Source organism: Chelonia mydas, chromosome 3 (genome assembly GCF_015237465.2).
Source record: "Chelonia mydas isolate rCheMyd1 chromosome 3, rCheMyd1.pri.v2, whole genome shotgun sequence".
In the NCBI taxonomy this organism is placed as follows: Eukaryota; Metazoa; Chordata; order Testudines; family Cheloniidae; genus Chelonia; species Chelonia mydas.
In genome coordinates, this window is record NC_057851.1 from 178300698 (window position 1) to 178319413 (window position 18716).

Sequence of the window (18716 nt, forward strand, 5' to 3'; positions counted from 1 at the left end):
CTGGCTGCCCGGAGCTCCTCTCTGGCTGGAGCTATCCCTCCCTTGGGCTGCTGCTACTGGCTGGAGCTCCCTCCCTCCCTCCCTCCCTGAAGGACTGCTTTGCTGGCTCGCTGGTGGGAGCTCCCTTCCCTGGAGGACTGCTGCTGCTACTGCTGGTGTGGGGGAGGAGGGCCTTGCCGGCCTGCGCCTCCATCCCCACCTCCATCCCTCCGGAGGGAGAACCAAGGACTCCATTGCCGACACCACCACCTTCCCTGTCTGGGTCCTCACCTGCCGCCTGCTTGCTGCTGCTGACTGCTGCTCCTGAGCCTGCTGCCTCATCGAGGAAGAGGGAAACTGCTGCGGGACACTGTGGAAGGGGTTGATTGGCATTACTGGACTGAGTGACTCTAACACCTGTGCTCCTGGGGTGATGGTAGCCTTTGCTGCTGTGGGGGGCCCGGGGAAGGGCATGGAGTCCTCCCCATAGCCTAGTTGCCCCCCTCCACACTTTCCTCCACCACCACCACTATCACCACCGCCACCCCCTCCATCAACCCAGTTAAACACTGACACCTGCCGCTCACCCCTTGACGGGGCCATTTGCTCCTCCCCTCACCACCATCTGGGACTGTACCTAGCAGCAAGCAAGGACTGGAGTGAACCTCACCAGTGCTCGTGGGTGCACCCCCCCGCCCCCTTGGACTTGGCCCCTCTGCCCCAGTTGCGTTGGGCCAGGGGCTGCCCCACTACTCCCGCCACAGCCCAGTTTTTCCCTCCCTCCCTACTGTAGCCCCCAGAAATTTTTTTTCCCCACTGTTGTTTGCCTGCCCTACCATGGCTCCGCCCTAGGTTTGTGAGTTTGTTGCTTTGCATGCCCTGTCTTTTCCAACAGTTAGTTTTTAACCTGTTCTACCTGCCCCGGCCACAGCTATTTCACCACCTGTTCCTACTCCCCTGCCTCCCATTGGGCCCCTGACCCACCCAGCCCACCGCACTGTGTGCCCATGTCCTTTCCCTGAGCGCTTGTGCCCCCACTCCTTTAAGTTGTATACCCTGATCACCGCACCCCCCTGATGCCATTGTAGCCCTTTCCCATCCGAGTGCAGCCGGAGGAGCCGGTACCCCGCCCTGCGCCTGTGATTGTGCCCCCCTTTTGCCCCTGTGTCCCCACTCCACTTGCACCCTCCCCTGCCTGCAGCCTAGCGGGGAGGAGTGGTTGCTTATTCCATTTCCCCCAGTCCCTGCTGTAGTCCCCCGCCCACTGGTACCCTCCTTCCCTGACCGCAGCCTAGCAGGGAGCAGCGGTTACCCAATTCCCTCCCTCCGATCCCTCTGCCCCTCCCGCTGGACTTTCCTCACCTGCGTGTTGCTTAGCTGGGAGGAGCAGCTGCCCATCGCTCCACCCCCATATTAGGGCCTCCTCTTGCTACCATGGAGGAGGACCCTGCCCCTGCCCCTACTCCCACCCCTGCTCCTGCCTTGCTGACCCTGTGGTCCCCCCTTTGCCACCGCCCCGCCTGCCCCTGCGGCTGACCTCTCGGCCACGACTGGTCCAGACTCCGCCGCTGCTGTGGCCCCCCTTTCCGCAAGCAAAAAGGACCAGGGGAACAAGAACGGCAAAGACCCCGCCTGGAAAACTAAACCTCCTGCGGGCGGGGCCGCCCTTCTCACCATGGCCCCGACACCTACCACGACCCCTCCTTCCCCTGCCATTCCTTCCACCAGCTCTGGGGGCGCTCCATCTCAGGCCCCCAGGTGGCTGCCACCCCTCTGCATGCCACCGTGCCAGCCACCGTGCCATCCACACCACCTCTGGTACCATTCCTGGCGGCCGGGGTCCCTTCCCCTCGCTGACAGGAGGCACAGATTCCACTGCCTCCTGGTACCCACCTCGCCCCACGTTGAAACGTACGTACGGGTGTTGTCGAGAGTGGTGGGGCCCACAGCCATCATGGCGGCCTCCAAAATGTATGGAAAAGTCGTGTTCTTCCTGGTGTCGGAGGCTGCCACTCAGGAGGTGGTGAAGGGCCTGGCAGTTGGGGGCGTGTTTGTCCCCCTGGAACCTTTGGAGGACCTGGGCATATGGGTGGGGGTTGACCTCCGTCCCACCCTTCCTTCCCAACGCTGCCCTGTCACCTGCCTTCTCCACCCTGGGGAAGCCCATTTCGGTCATCAGCCCTCTCCCACTGGGCTGTAAGGACCCTGCCCTCTGTCACGTCCTATCCTTCCGCCGGCAGGTCCAACTCCAACTGCCACTGGCGGTGCATGATGGGGTGGTGCTCAAGGGGTCCTTCCTGGTGCCTTACCAGGGGGCCCACTACCGGGTCCACTACACAACGGGGGAGGCCCAGTGCTTCCTCAGCCTGACGACAGGGCACGTTCGGAGGGACTGCCCCCTGGCCCGGGACCCCTGAGGCCTGGGAGGGCGCCGGCCCTTTCATCACCAGTGACCCTGGTGGCCTGGCTACTGCTGCCACCACCCCTCCTCCTCCTGCCATAGCCCCTGCTCGGGCCATGGGGACAGCCCCCCTGTCGCACCCAGAGGAGCGGGCGGGCCTCGTCTCCATCAGCTGCAGTTCGGCTGGCCAAGGGAGAGGGCCCGCCCCCGGGGGAGGTTTCCCTTCCCGCCACTGTCCTGCCCTTGCTGCCCCGAGCCCCGGAACCATTGACCTTGCCCCCTGGCCCTATCCCTGCTGACCTGCTCTCCACCTCAGGAGGGTGCTCGTCCGGGGGAAGCATGGTGCCTGCAAATCACAGGCTCGATCCCTCCCCTCCAAGGAGGAGGGAGAGGAAGCCCCCTAAAAGATGCTGCAGGGGGCTGATGCTGCTAAACCTTCTGTTGTTCCCCCAGATGGGGCCCAGCAGGAGGCACTGGCCACGGAAGCTGTGGCAGCGGACACAGGCCCCCTTGCCGAGTCCCCTCCTGAGGAGGCCTGTGTAGGAGTTCCCGTGGCCCTTTTGCCACCTGTGCCCCCTGCCGCTGCTGATACTGGGGCAATCGTTGCCCCGGTTACTGGTGGGGAGGACTCTGGGGCTGCGGGGACTGATTTTACATCCATCTTTGAGGAGATTAAGGCCCTGGGTCTGACCCCGGTCACCCAGGGGGAGGACAACCCCCCGCCAGCGGGCCTTGATCTGGGCAGTGGCTTAGTCCTGCTGCCCCTTCCTCCTGCCTGCCCCTCACCCCCAGCTGTCACACCTACTCTAGTCCTTGGGGCGCCCCTGGCCCTCCCTATTTGCCAGACACAGATAGCATTACATCTGAGGCCGCTGAGCCCCTCGGGGCGATGGCCGATGCCGAGCAGCCGGGCCCCGAGCCTGTGGGTGGACCCTCTAGCACCCGGACAGAGTGGCTAGCCTCCCCTCAGCAGGTGGGCCCCACTGCTGACTCCACCATGCCTACCACCATGGCTGTGGGTGACGCACTTCCCACAACTCCCATGCCCGGCTTAGGCGAAGGCCCCCCTCCCACCTCTACCCCCTTGGCCCTGAGCCCTGGTCGAGAGGAGCCGCACCCCGGCAGCTCAGCTGCTGGGGACCATGAACCCATTTCTGACCCTGCTCACACTCCTGTCCCTGCCCCCAATCCTGCTCCTGGCCCCTCTCCTGCTCCAGGCCCAGCCTCAGTTCCCGTTCCTGCTTTAGGCCCTGGCCCTGGCCCAGCTCCTGCTCCCAAAGCACCGCCTACTTCTCTCCCCTCCACCTCCCGTGCTATTGCCGCCCCCGAGTTTGTCTCGTTTCCTCTACCCAGGGACAACCCTCGGGGTGGTTTTTGTCTCTCATTTTTCTGACAACATTGGGGCTGCAATATTCCCTCTGCCGTCCCCTCCCTTGCTGGGTATGGAGACAGGCTGCCCCGTGCAGTTTCTCTGGGGCTCGCCCCCCTGTTTGCCCGTCTCTGCAGGCCACGGGGATCTCTCAGGGGCCCCACCGGAGGATGGCAGCAGGCTGGCTGCCACGTCCCCCTCTCCGCTGACGGATGAGCTGCGCCGTTTCCTAATGGAAACCCGTGGCTCAAAGGGCAAGGTGCAGCTCGTCCTCCAGCACTGGGGGGACTTCTATCACATTCTCCGGGCTGTGAAGGCCCTTTTGAGGGAGTGGAGAGGGACCGGGAGGCAGGACATCGCGGCCTACCGGCGGGTCCGCAAGTTCCGCAACTCCCTATTGACCTTTGGGGTCAAGACCAGGTTGTTGTGGGGCCCCCTGGAGGCTGTCGATCACCCTGCCCATGAGGATCCACCCCAGCCCTCACTATGACAGTCACCATCTTTGCTACATTAAACACCCAGGGCTGTAGGGTGGGTCTCTGCAGGAGCCAGGTGCTCTCCTTCTTTTGGGAGGGGAGGTACTCTGTGATCTTCCTGCAGGAGACCCACACGGCTTCAGCCGTTGAGGCTAGCTGGTGGCTGGAGTGGGGGGAAGAGGGTTTATTTTAGCTACCTCAGCGCCCATTTGGCTGGGGTGGCCACCCTGTTCTCCCCCAAGCTTCGGCCCGAGGTGCTGGGGGTTGCTGAGGTCGTGCAGGGCTGCCTGCTGCACGTCCAAGCCTATGTGGAGGGGCTGATCTTAAACCTAGTCAATGTTTATGTCCCAAACACGGGCCCTGACCGGATGCACTTTTACCGGCAGGCGTTGGCCTTCCTTGGCACCCTGGATCCTCATGAGTGCCTCATGAGGGTGGGGACTTCAACACCACCCTCGAGGACCGGCACCGCTCAGGACTCGAGAGTTCGCTGGCTGCCGCAGGTGTCCTCAGGGAGATCATGGACCATCACTCCCTGATGGACATCTGGCGCAACCATCACCTGGATGACGATACCGCCTTCACCTATGTCCAGGTGGAGGACGATCAGTCGCGCCACTTCCAGTTGGACCAAATTTATCTCTCACGTTTCCATCTGGCACGAGCCCACGCCTCCGGCATCCGGTCGGCCCCGTTCACGGATCACCACTTGGTGACTGTGACGGCCTCTCTCAGTTCAGAGAGGCCAGGGCCGGCCTATTGGCATTTTAATAACAGCTTGCTGGAGGATGTGCGCTTCGTGGCATCCTTCCAGGAGTTCTGGATGGCCTGGTGGGGGCAGCAACGTGCCTTTCCCTCGGCACGGCAATGGTGGGATGTGGGGAAGGTGCGCACGGGGCTCTTTTGCCGAGACTACACCTGGGGTGCTAGCCGGCCGAGGAATGAGGTGATAGGGCAGTTGGAGTCGGAGGTCTTAGAGCTAGAGAGGCATCTGGCCTCCGGCCCCGAGGATCCACCCCTCTGTGCAGCGTACCAGGGGAAATGGGAGGAGCTCCGGGCCCTGGAGGACCATCGGCCCCGGGGTGTCTTTGTTCGATCCCGCATCTGTCTTCTTCAGGAGATGGATTGTGGCTCCCACTTCTTCTATGCCCTGGAGAAAAAGTGGAGAGCCAAAAAGCATGTCACCTGCCTCCTGGCGGAGGACAGTGCCCCCCTCACGGATCTGGAGGAGATGCGTGGAAGGGCCAAGACCTTCTATGCCAGCCTATTCTCCCCAGATCCGACCAACACTGAAGCCTGTAGGGTTCTCTGGACCGAACTCCCGATGGTCAGCGTGGGCAACTGAGACCAGCTGGAGCTGCCTCTCTCTCTGGCCGAGTACTCGGAAGCCCTCTGTCTCATGCCCTCCAACAAATCTCTGGGCATGGATGAGCTGAATGTGGAGTTCTACCGCATCTTCTGGGACGTCCTCGGCCCAGACCTCTTCACCGTCTGGGCCTAGTCCTTGAAAAGCGGGGTCCTCCCTTTCTCGTGCAGGCGAGCCGTGCTCACCTTATTGACGAAGAAGGGGGACCTCTGTGACTTACGGAACTGGCGCACCACCTCGCTCCTCAGCACAGACTACAAGGTCGTAGTGAAAGCCATCTTGCTGTGTCTGGGGTCCGTACTGGTGAATGTGGTCCATCCCGACCAGACCTACACCATTCCGGGCCGGACCGTCTTCAATAACTTGTACCTGGTCCGGGACCTCTTGGAGCTGGGGCGTAGGGATGGTCTGTCGTTCGCCCTCCTGTCCCTGGCCCAGGAGAAGGCATTTGACAGGATGGACCACTGGTATCTCCTGGGCACTCTGCAGGCGTTAGGCTTCAAGCCCCAGTTTGTGGGCTTTCTCCAGGTACTGTATGATGAGGCGGAGTGTCTGGTTAGGCTCAACTGGACCCTGACCGAGCCGGTCAGCTTCAGGCGGGCAGTACGGCAAGGGTGCTCCCTCTCAGGCCAGCTGTATGCTCTGGCGATTGAGCCCTTCTCTGTCTCCTCCGCAGGAGGTTGACAGAGTTGGTGCTTCGGGAGCCAGAGCTGCGGCTGATCCTGTCAGCATACGTTGACAACGTGCTCCTCGTGGTTCAGGACCCGGGCGACCTGATGCGCGTGGAGGCCTGCCAGGTCGTTTACTCGGTGGCCTCCTCCACCCGGGTCAACTGGGTCAAGAGCTCTGGCCTGGTGGTTGGGGACAGGTGGCAGGCGAGCTCCCTCCCACCCATGCTTCAAGCCATCTGGTGGAGCGCGTGTCCGCTGCTCTATCTCTAGCTCCGCTCCTTCCATCCGATGCAGAGGCCCCCCGAAAGACCAGGAAGGGAGTCACTGACACCGAGCCTTCTGTCTTGCCCCCGGGTGCATCCTATCTGCTAGAGCCGGCTGGGGATGATGTGGCAGCAATGGAGGGTAGCACTGCCTCGCCTCTGGAGTCCCTCCCTGGGGGGCCCACCGATGGAACCCCTTCTGCTCCCTTGCCACCTGAACTCCCTGCATGCTCTGAGGCAAGTGTCGCTTCAGGCACCAGCGAGGAGGTCCCCGGTGTGATGGGTGGTGATTTCCCCTCCATCTTCACGGAGATCGAGGCCCTGGGTCTGACCCCAGTCACTCAGGGAGAGGACAACCCAGGGGTTGTCTCTGCCAGGGGGCCTCAATCTGGGTGACCTCACCCCGGCGCCCCCTCCCCATGCTCCATCCCCCTAACTGCTGCTTCTGCTCCCGCTTCCAAGGAACCCCTGGACTCTTCCACCAGCTCTGCCGCAGATGACCCCCCACTAACGGCCGCCGAGTCTATTGAGGTGACAGCCAGTGCCATGCGGCCGGGACCTGAGTCACCAGGGGCATCCCTCGTTGATGCGGGGCAGCCGACCTCCTTCCTGGGTGGGTGCCCCACTGCTGCTTCCCCACCTATCGATGCCATGGCCACAACACCTGCCTTGGAGCGTGAGCCCAGTATCATCGAAGGCCCTCTTCCCACTCCACAGACCCCTGAGCCTGGCCGAGAGGTGCTGCCCTTCAGTGGCTCAGCTGCTGGGGTCCATGATCCCACTTCTGCCCCTCTCCCCAACCCTGCTCCCGACCTCTGCACTGCCCCTGATGCCGACCCCGGCCTCCTCCCCTCCACCTACCATGCTGCTACTGCTGCCCCTGGGGCTGTCTCCTTCCCCTTCCCGGAAGATGACCCACAGGGAGTGGCCTTCGTGTTCCCCTGTCCCGACCCCCTAGGGGCTGCTATTTTCCCTCCGCTGCCCCCTACTGAGCCAAGGTCTGAGGTGGGCTGTGTGGCACCAGCACATCGGCCACCACGTCAGGTGTCCGCCCCCTGCCTGCCTGTCTTGGTAGGCCACAGGGCTTCGACAGGGGCCCCACTAGAGGACGGCTAGGGGCCTGTAACTCCGCCCCCCGATAGGCTGTGAGAGGAGCTGCAAGAGTTTCTCCAGGATGCCTGCGAGTCCTGGAACAAGGTGCAACTTGCTCTCCAGCTCTGGGGGGACCTTTATCAAATCCTCCGGGCCATAAGGGCCATTCTGGGGGAGGGTAAAGGGACTGGGAGGCAGGCCGCTTTGACCTACAAATGGGCCTGCAGCTTCTGTGACTCTTTGCTCACCTACGGGGTAGGTCATAGTTTGCTGCATGGCCCAACGGGGGCCATGAGCATCCCTGCCAGCGAGGATCGCCCCCAGGCCTCCCCATGGCATCCATCATCTTCACAACATTAAACACCCGGGGCTGTAGGATGGGTCTCCGCAGGTGCCAGGTGCTCTCCTTCCTTCGGGAGTGGGGGTACTCTGCGGTTTTCCTGCAGGAGACCCATACGGATCCAGCCACTGAAGCAAGTTGGCAGCTGGAGTGGGGGGACAGGGTCTATTTTAGCCACTCACAGTTCATACGGCTGCAGTGGCTACCCTGTTCTCCCCCGACCTACGACCTGAGGTGCTGGGGGTCACCGAGGCTGTGACGGGCCGCCTGCTGCACCTCCGGGTCTGTATGGAGGGGATAGTGGTCAACCTCATCAACGTTTACGCCCTGACATTGGGCCTGGAGCGACTGCACTTTTATCAGCAGGCATCCACCTTCCTCGGCTCTTCGGATCCTTGCGAGTGCCTGATCCTGGGCGAGGACTTTAATACCACCCTCGAGGAGCAGGACCACTTGGGGACTGAGCAGTGCCCAGCCGCCATGGATGTCCTCCAGGAGATTGTCAACCTTCACTCCCTGGTGGATGTCTGGCGCGACCACCACCCGGACGACGTCTCGATGTTCACCTTCATCCAGATGGAGGCCCATTGGTCGTGCCACTCCCAGTTGGACCGCATTTACTCTCATGCTGTCACCTTTCACGGCATCCGGCCGGCCCCATTCTCAGATCACCACCTAACGACCGTGATGGCCTCTCTCTGTGCGGAGAGGCTGGGGCTGGCCTATTGGCACTTTAATAACAGCTTGTTGGAGGATGTGGGCTTCATGGCATCCTTCCAAGAATTCTGGCTGGCCTTTCCCTTGGCGCAGCGGCAGTGGGACGTGGGGAAGGTGCGTGACCGGCTCTTCTGCCACGACTACACCCGGGGCACCAGCCGATGGAGAGATGCGACAATAGAGCAGTTGGAACGGGAGGTCTTAGAGCTGGAGAGGCGTCTGGCCACCAGCCCCGAGGATCCATCCCTCTGCAGAGCATGCCAGGAGAAGTGGGAGGAGCCCTCGAGGACCATCGGGCCCCAGAGTGCCTTTGTTTAATCCCGCATCCGCCTCCTTTGGGAGATATATCTTGGCTCCCGCTTCTTCTATGCCCTGGAGAAAAAGAGTGGGGCCAAGAAGCACATCACTTGCCTCCTGGTAGAGGACAGCAGCCCCCTCACGGATCCGGTGGAGATGTGCAGGGGGACAAGGGCCTTCTATGCAGGCCTTTTCTCCCCGGATCCGACCGATCCTGATGCTTGCAGAGTGCTCTGGAATGGCCTCCTGACAGTCAGCGCAGGCAACCAAGACCGGCTAGAGCTGCCTCTCACTCTGGCTGAGTTGGCAGCCGGTGTCAAGTGGAGTGCCCCAGGGGTCGGTCCTGGGGCCGGTTTTGTTCAATATCTTCATAAATGATCTGGAGGATGGTGTGGATTGCACTCTCAGCAAATTTGCGGATGATACTAAACTAGGAGGAGTGGTAGATACGCTGGAGGGCAGGGATAGGATACAGAGGGACCTAGACAAATTGGAGGATTGGGCCAAAAGAAATCTGATGAGGTTCAATAAGGATAAGTGCAGGGTCCTGCACTTAGGACGGAAGAACCCAATGCACAGCTACAGACTAGGGACCGAATGGCTAGGCAGCAGTTCTGCGGAAAAGGACCTAGGGGTGACAGTGGACGAGAAGCTGGATATGAGTCAGCACTGTGCCCTTGTTGCCAAGAAGGCCAATGGCATTTTGGGATGTATAAGTAGGGGCATAGCGAGCAGATCGAGGGACGTGATCGTCCCCTTCTATTCGACATTGGTGAGGCCTCATCTGGAGTACTGTGTCCAGTTTTGGGCCCGACACCACAAGAAGGATGTGGATAAATTGGAGAGAGTCCAGCGAAGGGCAACAAAAATGATTAGGGGTCTGGAACACATGACTTATGAAGAGAGGCTGAGGGAACTGGGATTGTTTAGTCTGCAGAAGAGAAGAATGAGGGGGGATTTGATAGCTGCTTTCAACTACCTGAGAGGTGGTTCCAGAGAGGATGGTTCTAGACTATTCTCAGTGGTAGAAGAGGACAGGACAAGGAGTAATGGTCTCAAGTTGCAGTGGGGGAGGTTTAGGTTGGATATTAGGAAAAACTTTTTCACTAGGAGGGTGGTGAAACACTGGAATGCTTTACCTAGGGAGGCGGTATAATCTCCTTCCTTAGAAGTTTTTAAGGTCAGGCTTGACAAAGCCCTGTCTGGGATGATTTAGTTGGGGATTGGTCCTGCTTTGAGCAGGGGGTTGGACTAGATGACCTCCTGAGGTCCCTTCCAACCCTGATATTCTATGATTCTATGATTCTTGGAAGCCCTCCGCCACATGCCCACCAATAAATCTCCAGGCATGGACGGGCTGACCGTGGAGTTCTACCACATGTTCTGGGACTTCCTCGACCCGGACCTTGTCACCGTCTGGGCCAAGTCCTCAGAGAGCGGGGTCCTCTCCCTGTCTTGCAGGCAAGCCGTGCTTGCCTTGCTCCCAAAGAAGGGGGACCCCCGCGACCTTCGGAATTGGCGTCCTGTCTCGCTTCTCAGCACGGACTACAAAGTCATAGCGAAGGCCATCTTGCTGCGGCTGGGGTCTGTGGTGGCAGACATGGTCCACACCGACCAGACCTACACCATCCCAGGCCATACCATCTTTGATAATCTGTATTTGGTCCGGGATCTCTTGGAGCTCGGGTGTAGGGATGGTCTGTCTTTCACCCTTCTGTCCCTGAATCAGGAGAAGGCATTCGATAGGTGGACCACGGGTAGCTCCTGGGCACTCTGTGCGCGTTCAGCTTCAGATCCCGGTTTGTGGGTTTTCTCCAGGTGCTGTACATCTCCGCGGAGTGTCTGGTTAGGCTCAACTGGACCCTGACAGAGCTGGTCAGCTTCGGGCGGGGACTACAGCAGGGGTACCCCCTCTCGGGCCAACTGTACGCTCTGGTGATCGAGCCCTTCCTCTGTCTCCTCCGCCGGAGGCTGATGGTGTTGGTGCTGCGGGAACCGGAGCTGCGGCTGGTCCTGTTGGCTTAAGCTGGTGACATGCTCCTCGTGGTCCAGGACCTGGGCGACTTGGTGCAGGTGGAGGCTTGTCAGGCTGTCTACTCAGCGGCCTCCTCCACCGGGGTCAGCTGGGTCAAGAGCTCTGGCCTGGTGGTCGCGGACAGGTGGCAGGCGAGCTCCCTCCCACCTGTGCTTCAGGCCATCCAGTGGAGCGTGGGTCCGCTGGTCTATCTTGGCATTTACCTTTCTGTCATGCATCCGTCTCCATCGGAGAACTGGCAAGGTTTAGAAGGCAGGGTGGTAGAGCGGCTCTGGAGATGGGCAGGACTACTCTAGTGCCTCTTCCTTCGAGGGAGGGCACTGGTGCTCAATCAGCTAGTCCTGTCCATGCTCTGGCACTGGCTAAACACCCTGGTCCCAGCCCCGGATTTCCTGGCCAACCTCCGGAAGTTGGTTCTGGAGTTCTTCTGGCCAGGACTGTACTGGGTCTCTGCAGGGTTCCTCCACCTGCCCCTGAAGGAGGGAGGACAGGGCCTGAAGTGCCTGCGCACTCAGGTCCACGTCTTCTGCCTTCAGGCCCTGCAGAGGCTCCTTTATGGTGCAGGTAGTTCGGCGTGGAGCGTACTGGTGCACGCCTTCCTGCTTCCGAGGGCTCCAATACAACCAGCAGCTCCTTTATCTCCATCCAAAGGGTCTTCCGCAAGACCTCTCCGGGCTGCCGGTCTTCTACCAGGACCTCCTCTGGACCTGGAAACTGGTTTTGGCCACCAGGTCCATGATGGCCACCAAGGGGGCGGATCTCCTCGCGGAGCCCCTGCTACACAACCGCCATCTCCGTGTGCAGGTGGTGGAGTCCCCCTCCGTGTGCCAGAGATTGGTCCTGGCGGAAGTCACCAGAGTTGGAGACCTCTGGACTACGACCAGGGATACTCTTTGGATCCCCTGACTTTCCCTCAGCGCAAGCGGCTCTCCAGACCTCATACTTCCCGGCGCGTACTTGAGGAGGTGAGGGCTGCTTTACCGCCCACTGCTCGGGTTTTCCTCTACTGGGTCCTGCGAGAGGGCACGTCATGCCCACCCTCCATCCCAGGCCCTCTGGACCTTTTCATTGGGCCCCTGCCCTGTGGACCTGCCAGGCCATCCCACCCCTTAACCGCGACCCAGCTGCACAACTTGCAGCTGGTTCGGTTCCAGACCGTGCCAAGAAAACACCTGTACACGCTCGTGCTCCACACTCTTCACCTCCTCACCCTCACGTCCCGCCCCAACATGAAGTGGCGGGACCTCTTGCCACCTCTTGAGGGTGAGGAGCCCCGGTGGGCCAGCCTATATTCCACCCTGGTCCTGAGGCCCACTGGAGATGTCAGCTGGCAGATCCTTCACAGAGCCGTGAGCATGGCTGTGTACTTGGTGCAGTTCACTCCCCTCCCAGACACCTGCCCCTTTTGTGGCATGAGGGAGACCCTGGTGCATGTGTACCTGGAGTGCGCCAGGTTGCAGCCCATATTCCGGCTCCTCTTGGATATACTATTACGTTTTTGGTTACATTTTTCCCCTCACCTGTTCATCTATGCACTCCCCATCCGTGGCCCCACAAAGTCGCCGGACCTCCTTGTCAACCTCCTCCTAGCCCTGGCCAAAATGGCCATCTACAAAACCAGGGAGAGGAGGTTGGCTGACAGGGTTTCCTGCGACTGGGGGGCCTATTTCCGCTCCTCAGTCCATTCACACATCTGGGCAGAGTTCCTCTAGGCAGTGTCCGCTGGCTCTTTTGACACCTTCGAGGAGCAGTCTGGGGTACTCCACATCTGGTTCCCTTCGTTTAGCCCTGTGACCTCACTCCCGTTCCTGTTATCTCATTAGTTGTCCCCCACAATTATTTGGAATCCCGGATCTGTGGATCCTCCCCTTAGGCTGGGGGAGGTCATTTAGTAGTGGGCTGGCTCCAGCCGCCCACTTCCTGGATACCAACAGGACTATTCTGCTGTACCCAACTGGCCTGGGTCTATCACATCTCCCAGCAGATATCGGGGTGATTGAAGTCTCCCATGAGAACCAGGGCCTGTGATCTAGTAACTGCTGTTATTTGCCTGAAGAAAGCCTCGTCCACCTCATCCCCCTGGTCTGGTGGTCTATAGCAGACTCCCACCACAACATCACCCTTGTTGCTCACGCTTCTAAACTTAATCCAGAGACTCTCAGGTTTTTCTGCAGTTTCATACTGGAGCTTTGAGCAGTCATACTGCTCTCTTATATAGAATGCAACTCCCCCACCTTTTCTGCCCTGCCTGTCCTTTCTAAACAGTTTATATCCATCCATGACAGTCCTCCAGTCATGTGATTTATCCCACCAAGTCTCTGTTATTCCAATCACATCATAATTCCTTGGCTGTGCCAGGACTTCCAGTTCTCCCTGCTTGTTTCCCAGGCTTCTTGCATTTGTGTATAGGCATTTTGTGTATAATCTTGTGGCTGGGAAAGCATAAACAGTGAAGAAAACCCAGGGAGAACTGTCAGCTATTCTCTAACATAAAAATGGTATTTAAACTGCTGTATAGTCATACAATTTTTATTTAAAGTCATTAAAAGTACTGCCACATAGTAGTACTAGTACAGACTTTTACAAAGGTTAATTTATAAAGAATGTAGTAATATTACATTAAAACTCCTTTTAAAAGATTAGTTTCATTCTCCTCTGGCAATTAATCTCATCTCTGACTCACGGTAATCTTGTTTTTGCTGATTTGGCTGGCATTTAACATTATTCATGATTCTGATGTTAGATACTGGTAATAACAAATCTGGGTCCGTTGTTCTAGCCTTAAAAAAATGACAATGTTTTTGTGTGAAACCCTAAGCGTAAGTGTTTCTCCATCTCTTCCTGTTTCAAGATTTCTTGGAAGATGAGCAATTCTGCAAACCCTGAACGTAGGAAACTATGGGTTCTGGCAATATATATCTCTTTTTTTTAGGGTCAAACTCTGATCCAAATGGACTCTGTGGCATGTAGCTCTCAGAATCTCAGTGATTTGGGCCCTATGGCCATGAACGGGAAATCTAGAGGGTGGATCATCCTTCTCAATAGTAGCATTTCCCGTTGTGGAGTGGTTATATCAGCTGCACTCATTACTAAACTATTGCTTAGCGTAGGTAGAACATTTTTTTGTCAAAACACTTTTTCAAGAAAAAGTGGTTTTTTGAGATGTGTTGCATATGTACATTCCACTGCAGGTGTGTGCAAGCCCACTTGTCAGAGATTTTTCCCTTGCCATGCAAAAGTATAAAGGGCAGAGCCGCCCCTGACCCTCGCCCCCCCTCCCAGTTCCTTCTTACCATGTGTGAAAGTTGTAGGAATGTGTGGTCTTGCAATTGCAAAATTTTCCCTCATATTTGTATGTAGTTGGTCCGTGTTTTAGTAGTTTTTGTAGTTTGGACTGTTTGGTAGATATAGAAATATTGTTTTTTAAAGTGTTTTTAAAGCTTCAATTCCCATTGCTAAGTCCCAGTGGTGGGGCAGGCATGGCTTGGTCAACGGGTTTCAACTTGGTCAACTGTCCTTCCTGCAAGAAACCAATGCCAGTGAGTGACCTACACTCAGGATGCCTGAAGTGTCATGGAGAGACACATTGGGATCGGTGTCAAATTTGGAGGGACTTTAACCCAATAACCAAGAAAAACAGGGAGGGCAGACTCAAGTTTTTTCTGATGAAGGCAGCCCTGCATCAACCCTTAGAGCCTTCGGAGTAGGAACTGAGTGCATCTGCATCCATCAGAATTGTTCCCTCTGTTTTGATTGAGCTTTGGGGCCTATTGCCCTCCCTGGTATTGAGGGAGAGACACCAGAGGAAAGCATTTAAGGGCCCAGTCTCTGGGAGATTGAGGTCCCCAGCACCTCAGTCCGGCAAGCACATGGACGAGCACAACAGAGTGTACTCAAGGCCAAGGCATTTACCAAGGCAGTCGTCTGCTCAGGAGGGACTGTCCACTCTAGCACCAGCACCATTGAGATTGACCCCCGAAGTGGCTCCATTTAGTTCAACAGTATCTCTACTCTGGCTTATGTGACAGCATGGGATGTGGTGATTCTCAATGTGCTGGCTTTGCCAGCAATCCAAGAATCTTCTTGCCCAGTACCAGTGCCCACTGTAACTTTATTGACTTTGTCCCAGCATGGGGTACAGTGGGTGCCTCTAGTCCTCCGTGTACCTCTTCATGTGGTACTGTCAAGAAGGAAGCCAGCCATGATCTCACTGATAGCACCATCTCCAGGCTCCCAACATTGATCCTGGGCAATGATTGGAACAGCGTCTACTTGGTTAGAGGAGGCTGGTTCATCTTCAGACTCTGAGTTTGGCTCCTGTGTGTCACAACCGGACCGTGAACCATTCCCCTTCCACAGCCTACCATCCTTGGTATTCCTTGGAGGCTCCATCTTGGCCATCAAGCAGAGACCATTGACTGGAAAGTAGTTGGGCTCTGAGACCTTACCAATGGCCATTTTGGACCCCTTGGGTTTTTTTTCCTGCCTCCAGGTCATCTCCATGCACTCCCTACTTTGCTTCATCAAGTAGGCACCAAGATTTACCACACCAGGTGCAGAGGGAGACCACTCCCAGTAACAGGCTCAGTACCCAGCAAGAAGAAATTCTACCTTTAGAGGAATTGAAGAAGGCTCCACTACAGCCAGTTTTGGCGTCCTCCTCTTCATCACCTGATGAGGTAGTGGTATCAAAAAGTTCCTCACTTCCCCCCTGAGGATTATAGGGGTCATCAGGACTTGTTCAAGAGGGTGACTTCCACACTGGATATCCAGGTCGAAGAGGTTGGAGAAAGGTCTCACAGGGTGGTCAACATCTTAGCTTCTGTGGAACCATCTAGAGTAGTGCTTCCAATTAATGAAGCTATCCTGAGCCCACCAAAGTGCTGTGGCAGACTCCTTCTTCGCTCCTCTCACCTAGCAGAAAGGGCCGAGCACAGATATTCTGTCCTCTCAGAGGGATTTCAACATTTTTACACCAACCCCGCTCCGGGATTGGTGGTAGTCTGAGCTGCCAATGAGAGAGAATGCCAGTGGCAGCAGGTATCTACCCCCAAAGGAAAGGCTGCAAAGAAGTTAGATCTCTTTAGCAAAGACTTTAGCAAAGCTTTTGATACAGTCTCCTACAGTATTCTTGCCAGCAAGTTAAAAAAGTATGGACTGGATGAATGGACTATAAGGTGGATAGAAAGCTAGCTAGATTGTTGGGCTCAGTGGGTAATGATCAACGGCTTGATGTCTAGTTGGCAGCCGGTATCAAGCGGAGTGCCCCAGGGGTCAGTCCGGTTTTGTTCAACATCTTTATTAATGATCTGGATGATGGGATAGATTGCACTCTCAGCAAGTTTGAGGATGACACTAAGCTGGGGGGAGAGGTAGATACGCTGGAGGGTAGGGATAGGGTCCAGAGTGACCGAGACAAATTGGAGGATTGGGCCAAAATAAATCTGATGAGGTTCAACAAGGATAAGTGCAGAGTCCTGCACTTAGGAAGGAAGAATCCCACGCACTGCTACAGGCTGGGGACCGACTGGCAAGCAGAAGTTCTGCAGAAAAGGACCTGGGGATTACAGTGGATGTGAAGCTGGGATATGAATCAGCAGTGTGCCCTTGTTGGCAGCTAACGGCGTATTGGGCTACATTAGTAGGATCATTGCCAGCAGATCGAGTGAAGTGATTATTCCCCTCTATTCGGCACTGGTGAGGCCACATCTGGAGTATTGCATCCAGTTTTGGGCCCCCCACCACAGAAAGGATGTGGACAAATTGGAGAGTGTCCAGTGGAGGGCAACAAAAATGATCAGGGTGCTGGGGCACATGACTTACGAGGAGAGGCTGAGGGAACTGGGCTTGTTTATTCTGCAGAAGAGAAGAGTGAGGGGGGATTTGATAGCATCCTACAACTACCTGAAGGGGGGGTTCCAAAGACAATGGAACTTATCTGTTCTCAGTGGTGGCAGATGACAGAACAAGGAGCAATGGGCTCAAGTTGCAGTGGGGGAGTGTAGCGGGGCGGTCACCCCACTCTGGTTTAGAAGGGGTTAAAAACAGCCCTGGGAAAGGCTTGAGGCAGCCAATCAGGGCCCAGCTGGGCCAGTATAAGAAGGGCTCCTGGGGAGAAGGAAGTCAGTCTTGCTCCAGCGGTGGAGCAGATGGACAGTAGTACTGGGACAGAGCAGTACTGGGAAAGGGCAGGCTGAGCTGGGGAATCTCTGGCCTGGTGACCTCCCAGGCTGAGGCTGAGGCCTTGCAGCAAAGGCCTGAGGAGGTACTAGGGCTGCAGGGAGGCAGCCAGGGCAAGAAAAGGCAGCAGGTCCAGCCCCCTTGCCAGTGTTGAGTGGCCATTTCAGACTGAAGTTTGCCCCTGAGAGAAGGGGCTAGATGATGACTGGCAGTAGCCACTGAGGCAAGGTGATTATAGGGGCTGAGAGGGGAGACCCAGAGTGTGGGGACACTGCCGTGGGGCAGCACCCCAAGGTAAGGGGCACTGTGGTCCAGGTGGGATGCGGGGCCTGAAGTGGTAGAGATAAAGCGACTGCAGAGGGGCAGGTAAGGGCAGGGGAGAAACTGGCTAGAGAAGGGTGCTCCTGAGCTGGATGAGCTAATTCCTGGACTGACCAGCAGGAGGTGCTGCGCCGGTGCATCAGCGCTGTTACACATGGTGGAGAACGTGGGCATGTGCAGTCCACCTCTGATACAAGGGGAATTGTGAGGACTGGGCAAGGTGTGCCAATATAGGGGGAAGGGATGATGGATCCCACCTATGTAGAGGGTTTTTTTCACGGAGGGCTCTTATGCTGTCCCTGGCTAGACTCCAGCATCGGTGCCCCAGTGAAAGGGGACTGGTGAGCAGTGGTGAAGGCTAGAGACCCTGCTACAGGTGATCCAGGAGGGACAACGGGAGATGTATTGGGCCCTGCAGGAACAGATAGGGCAGCTGTTTGATCAGAGGGCCCTTGTAAGACTCCTGAGGAAGGAATCCAGGAAAGACCACAGAGAATGGTGGGAAAAGCCCGGCACCAGGGCCAGGAGGCCAGTGGTGGAGTACAGGACTTGTTATGCCTGCAGGAGGTGTGGACTTTTCAGAACGGAGGATTCTGACTTCTGAAGTCCAATTTTGCTTTTAGAAAGTGTTTAGTATGTCTGTCTTAATTTAAATATTTTTGGGTTTCATATTTACAAGTCCATAATTTATATGCTTGCTCTTGGTTCTTGCAGAGATATGACAGAGGTAGTTCATATTAAAGACCGAAAGGAAGTAATTCATGAAATGAAATTTTCACCAGATGGCTCTTATCTTGCTGTGGGTTCTAATGATGGCTTCGTGGATATCTATGCAGTTGCTCAACGATACAAGAAGATAGGAGAATGCAACAAGTCTTCTAGTTTTATTACTTATATTGACTGGTCTGTGGATAGTAAATTCTTGCAAACCAATGATGGTGCAGGAGAGCGACTGTTCTACAAGATGCCATGTAAGTTCAGAGAAGTTAGCTTTATGAACAAATAAGCTAGTTTGATGGTTTCTAAGAGCACAATACAATATGTGTATTCAAATTTTACATTTCAAAGCAGAAATACTTGTTTATTATTTACCTAAATATCTACTGTTTACTTATAAAATCAGATATATTTACCATTGATATTAATCTTTAGGTTTAGTAAAAAGAAATATCTTTCCAAATCTGTATTCATCTAATTGCACATTTCCCA

General features: G+C 56.4%; 1 protein-coding gene across 2 annotated transcripts in view; it reads left to right on the forward strand.

The window, feature by feature from the left end:
- Positions 1–18716, forward strand: part of EML6 (EMAP like 6) — a 329709-nt gene that overhangs the window by 106543 nt on the left and 204450 nt on the right. For both annotated transcript variants that reach the window (XM_043543860.1, XM_037895940.2), the window contains exon 10: positions 18222–18478. In XM_043543860.1, coding sequence (XP_043399795.1) covers positions 18222–18478 — 257 coding nt within the window. The remainder of the gene's footprint in view (positions 1–18221; positions 18479–18716) is intronic.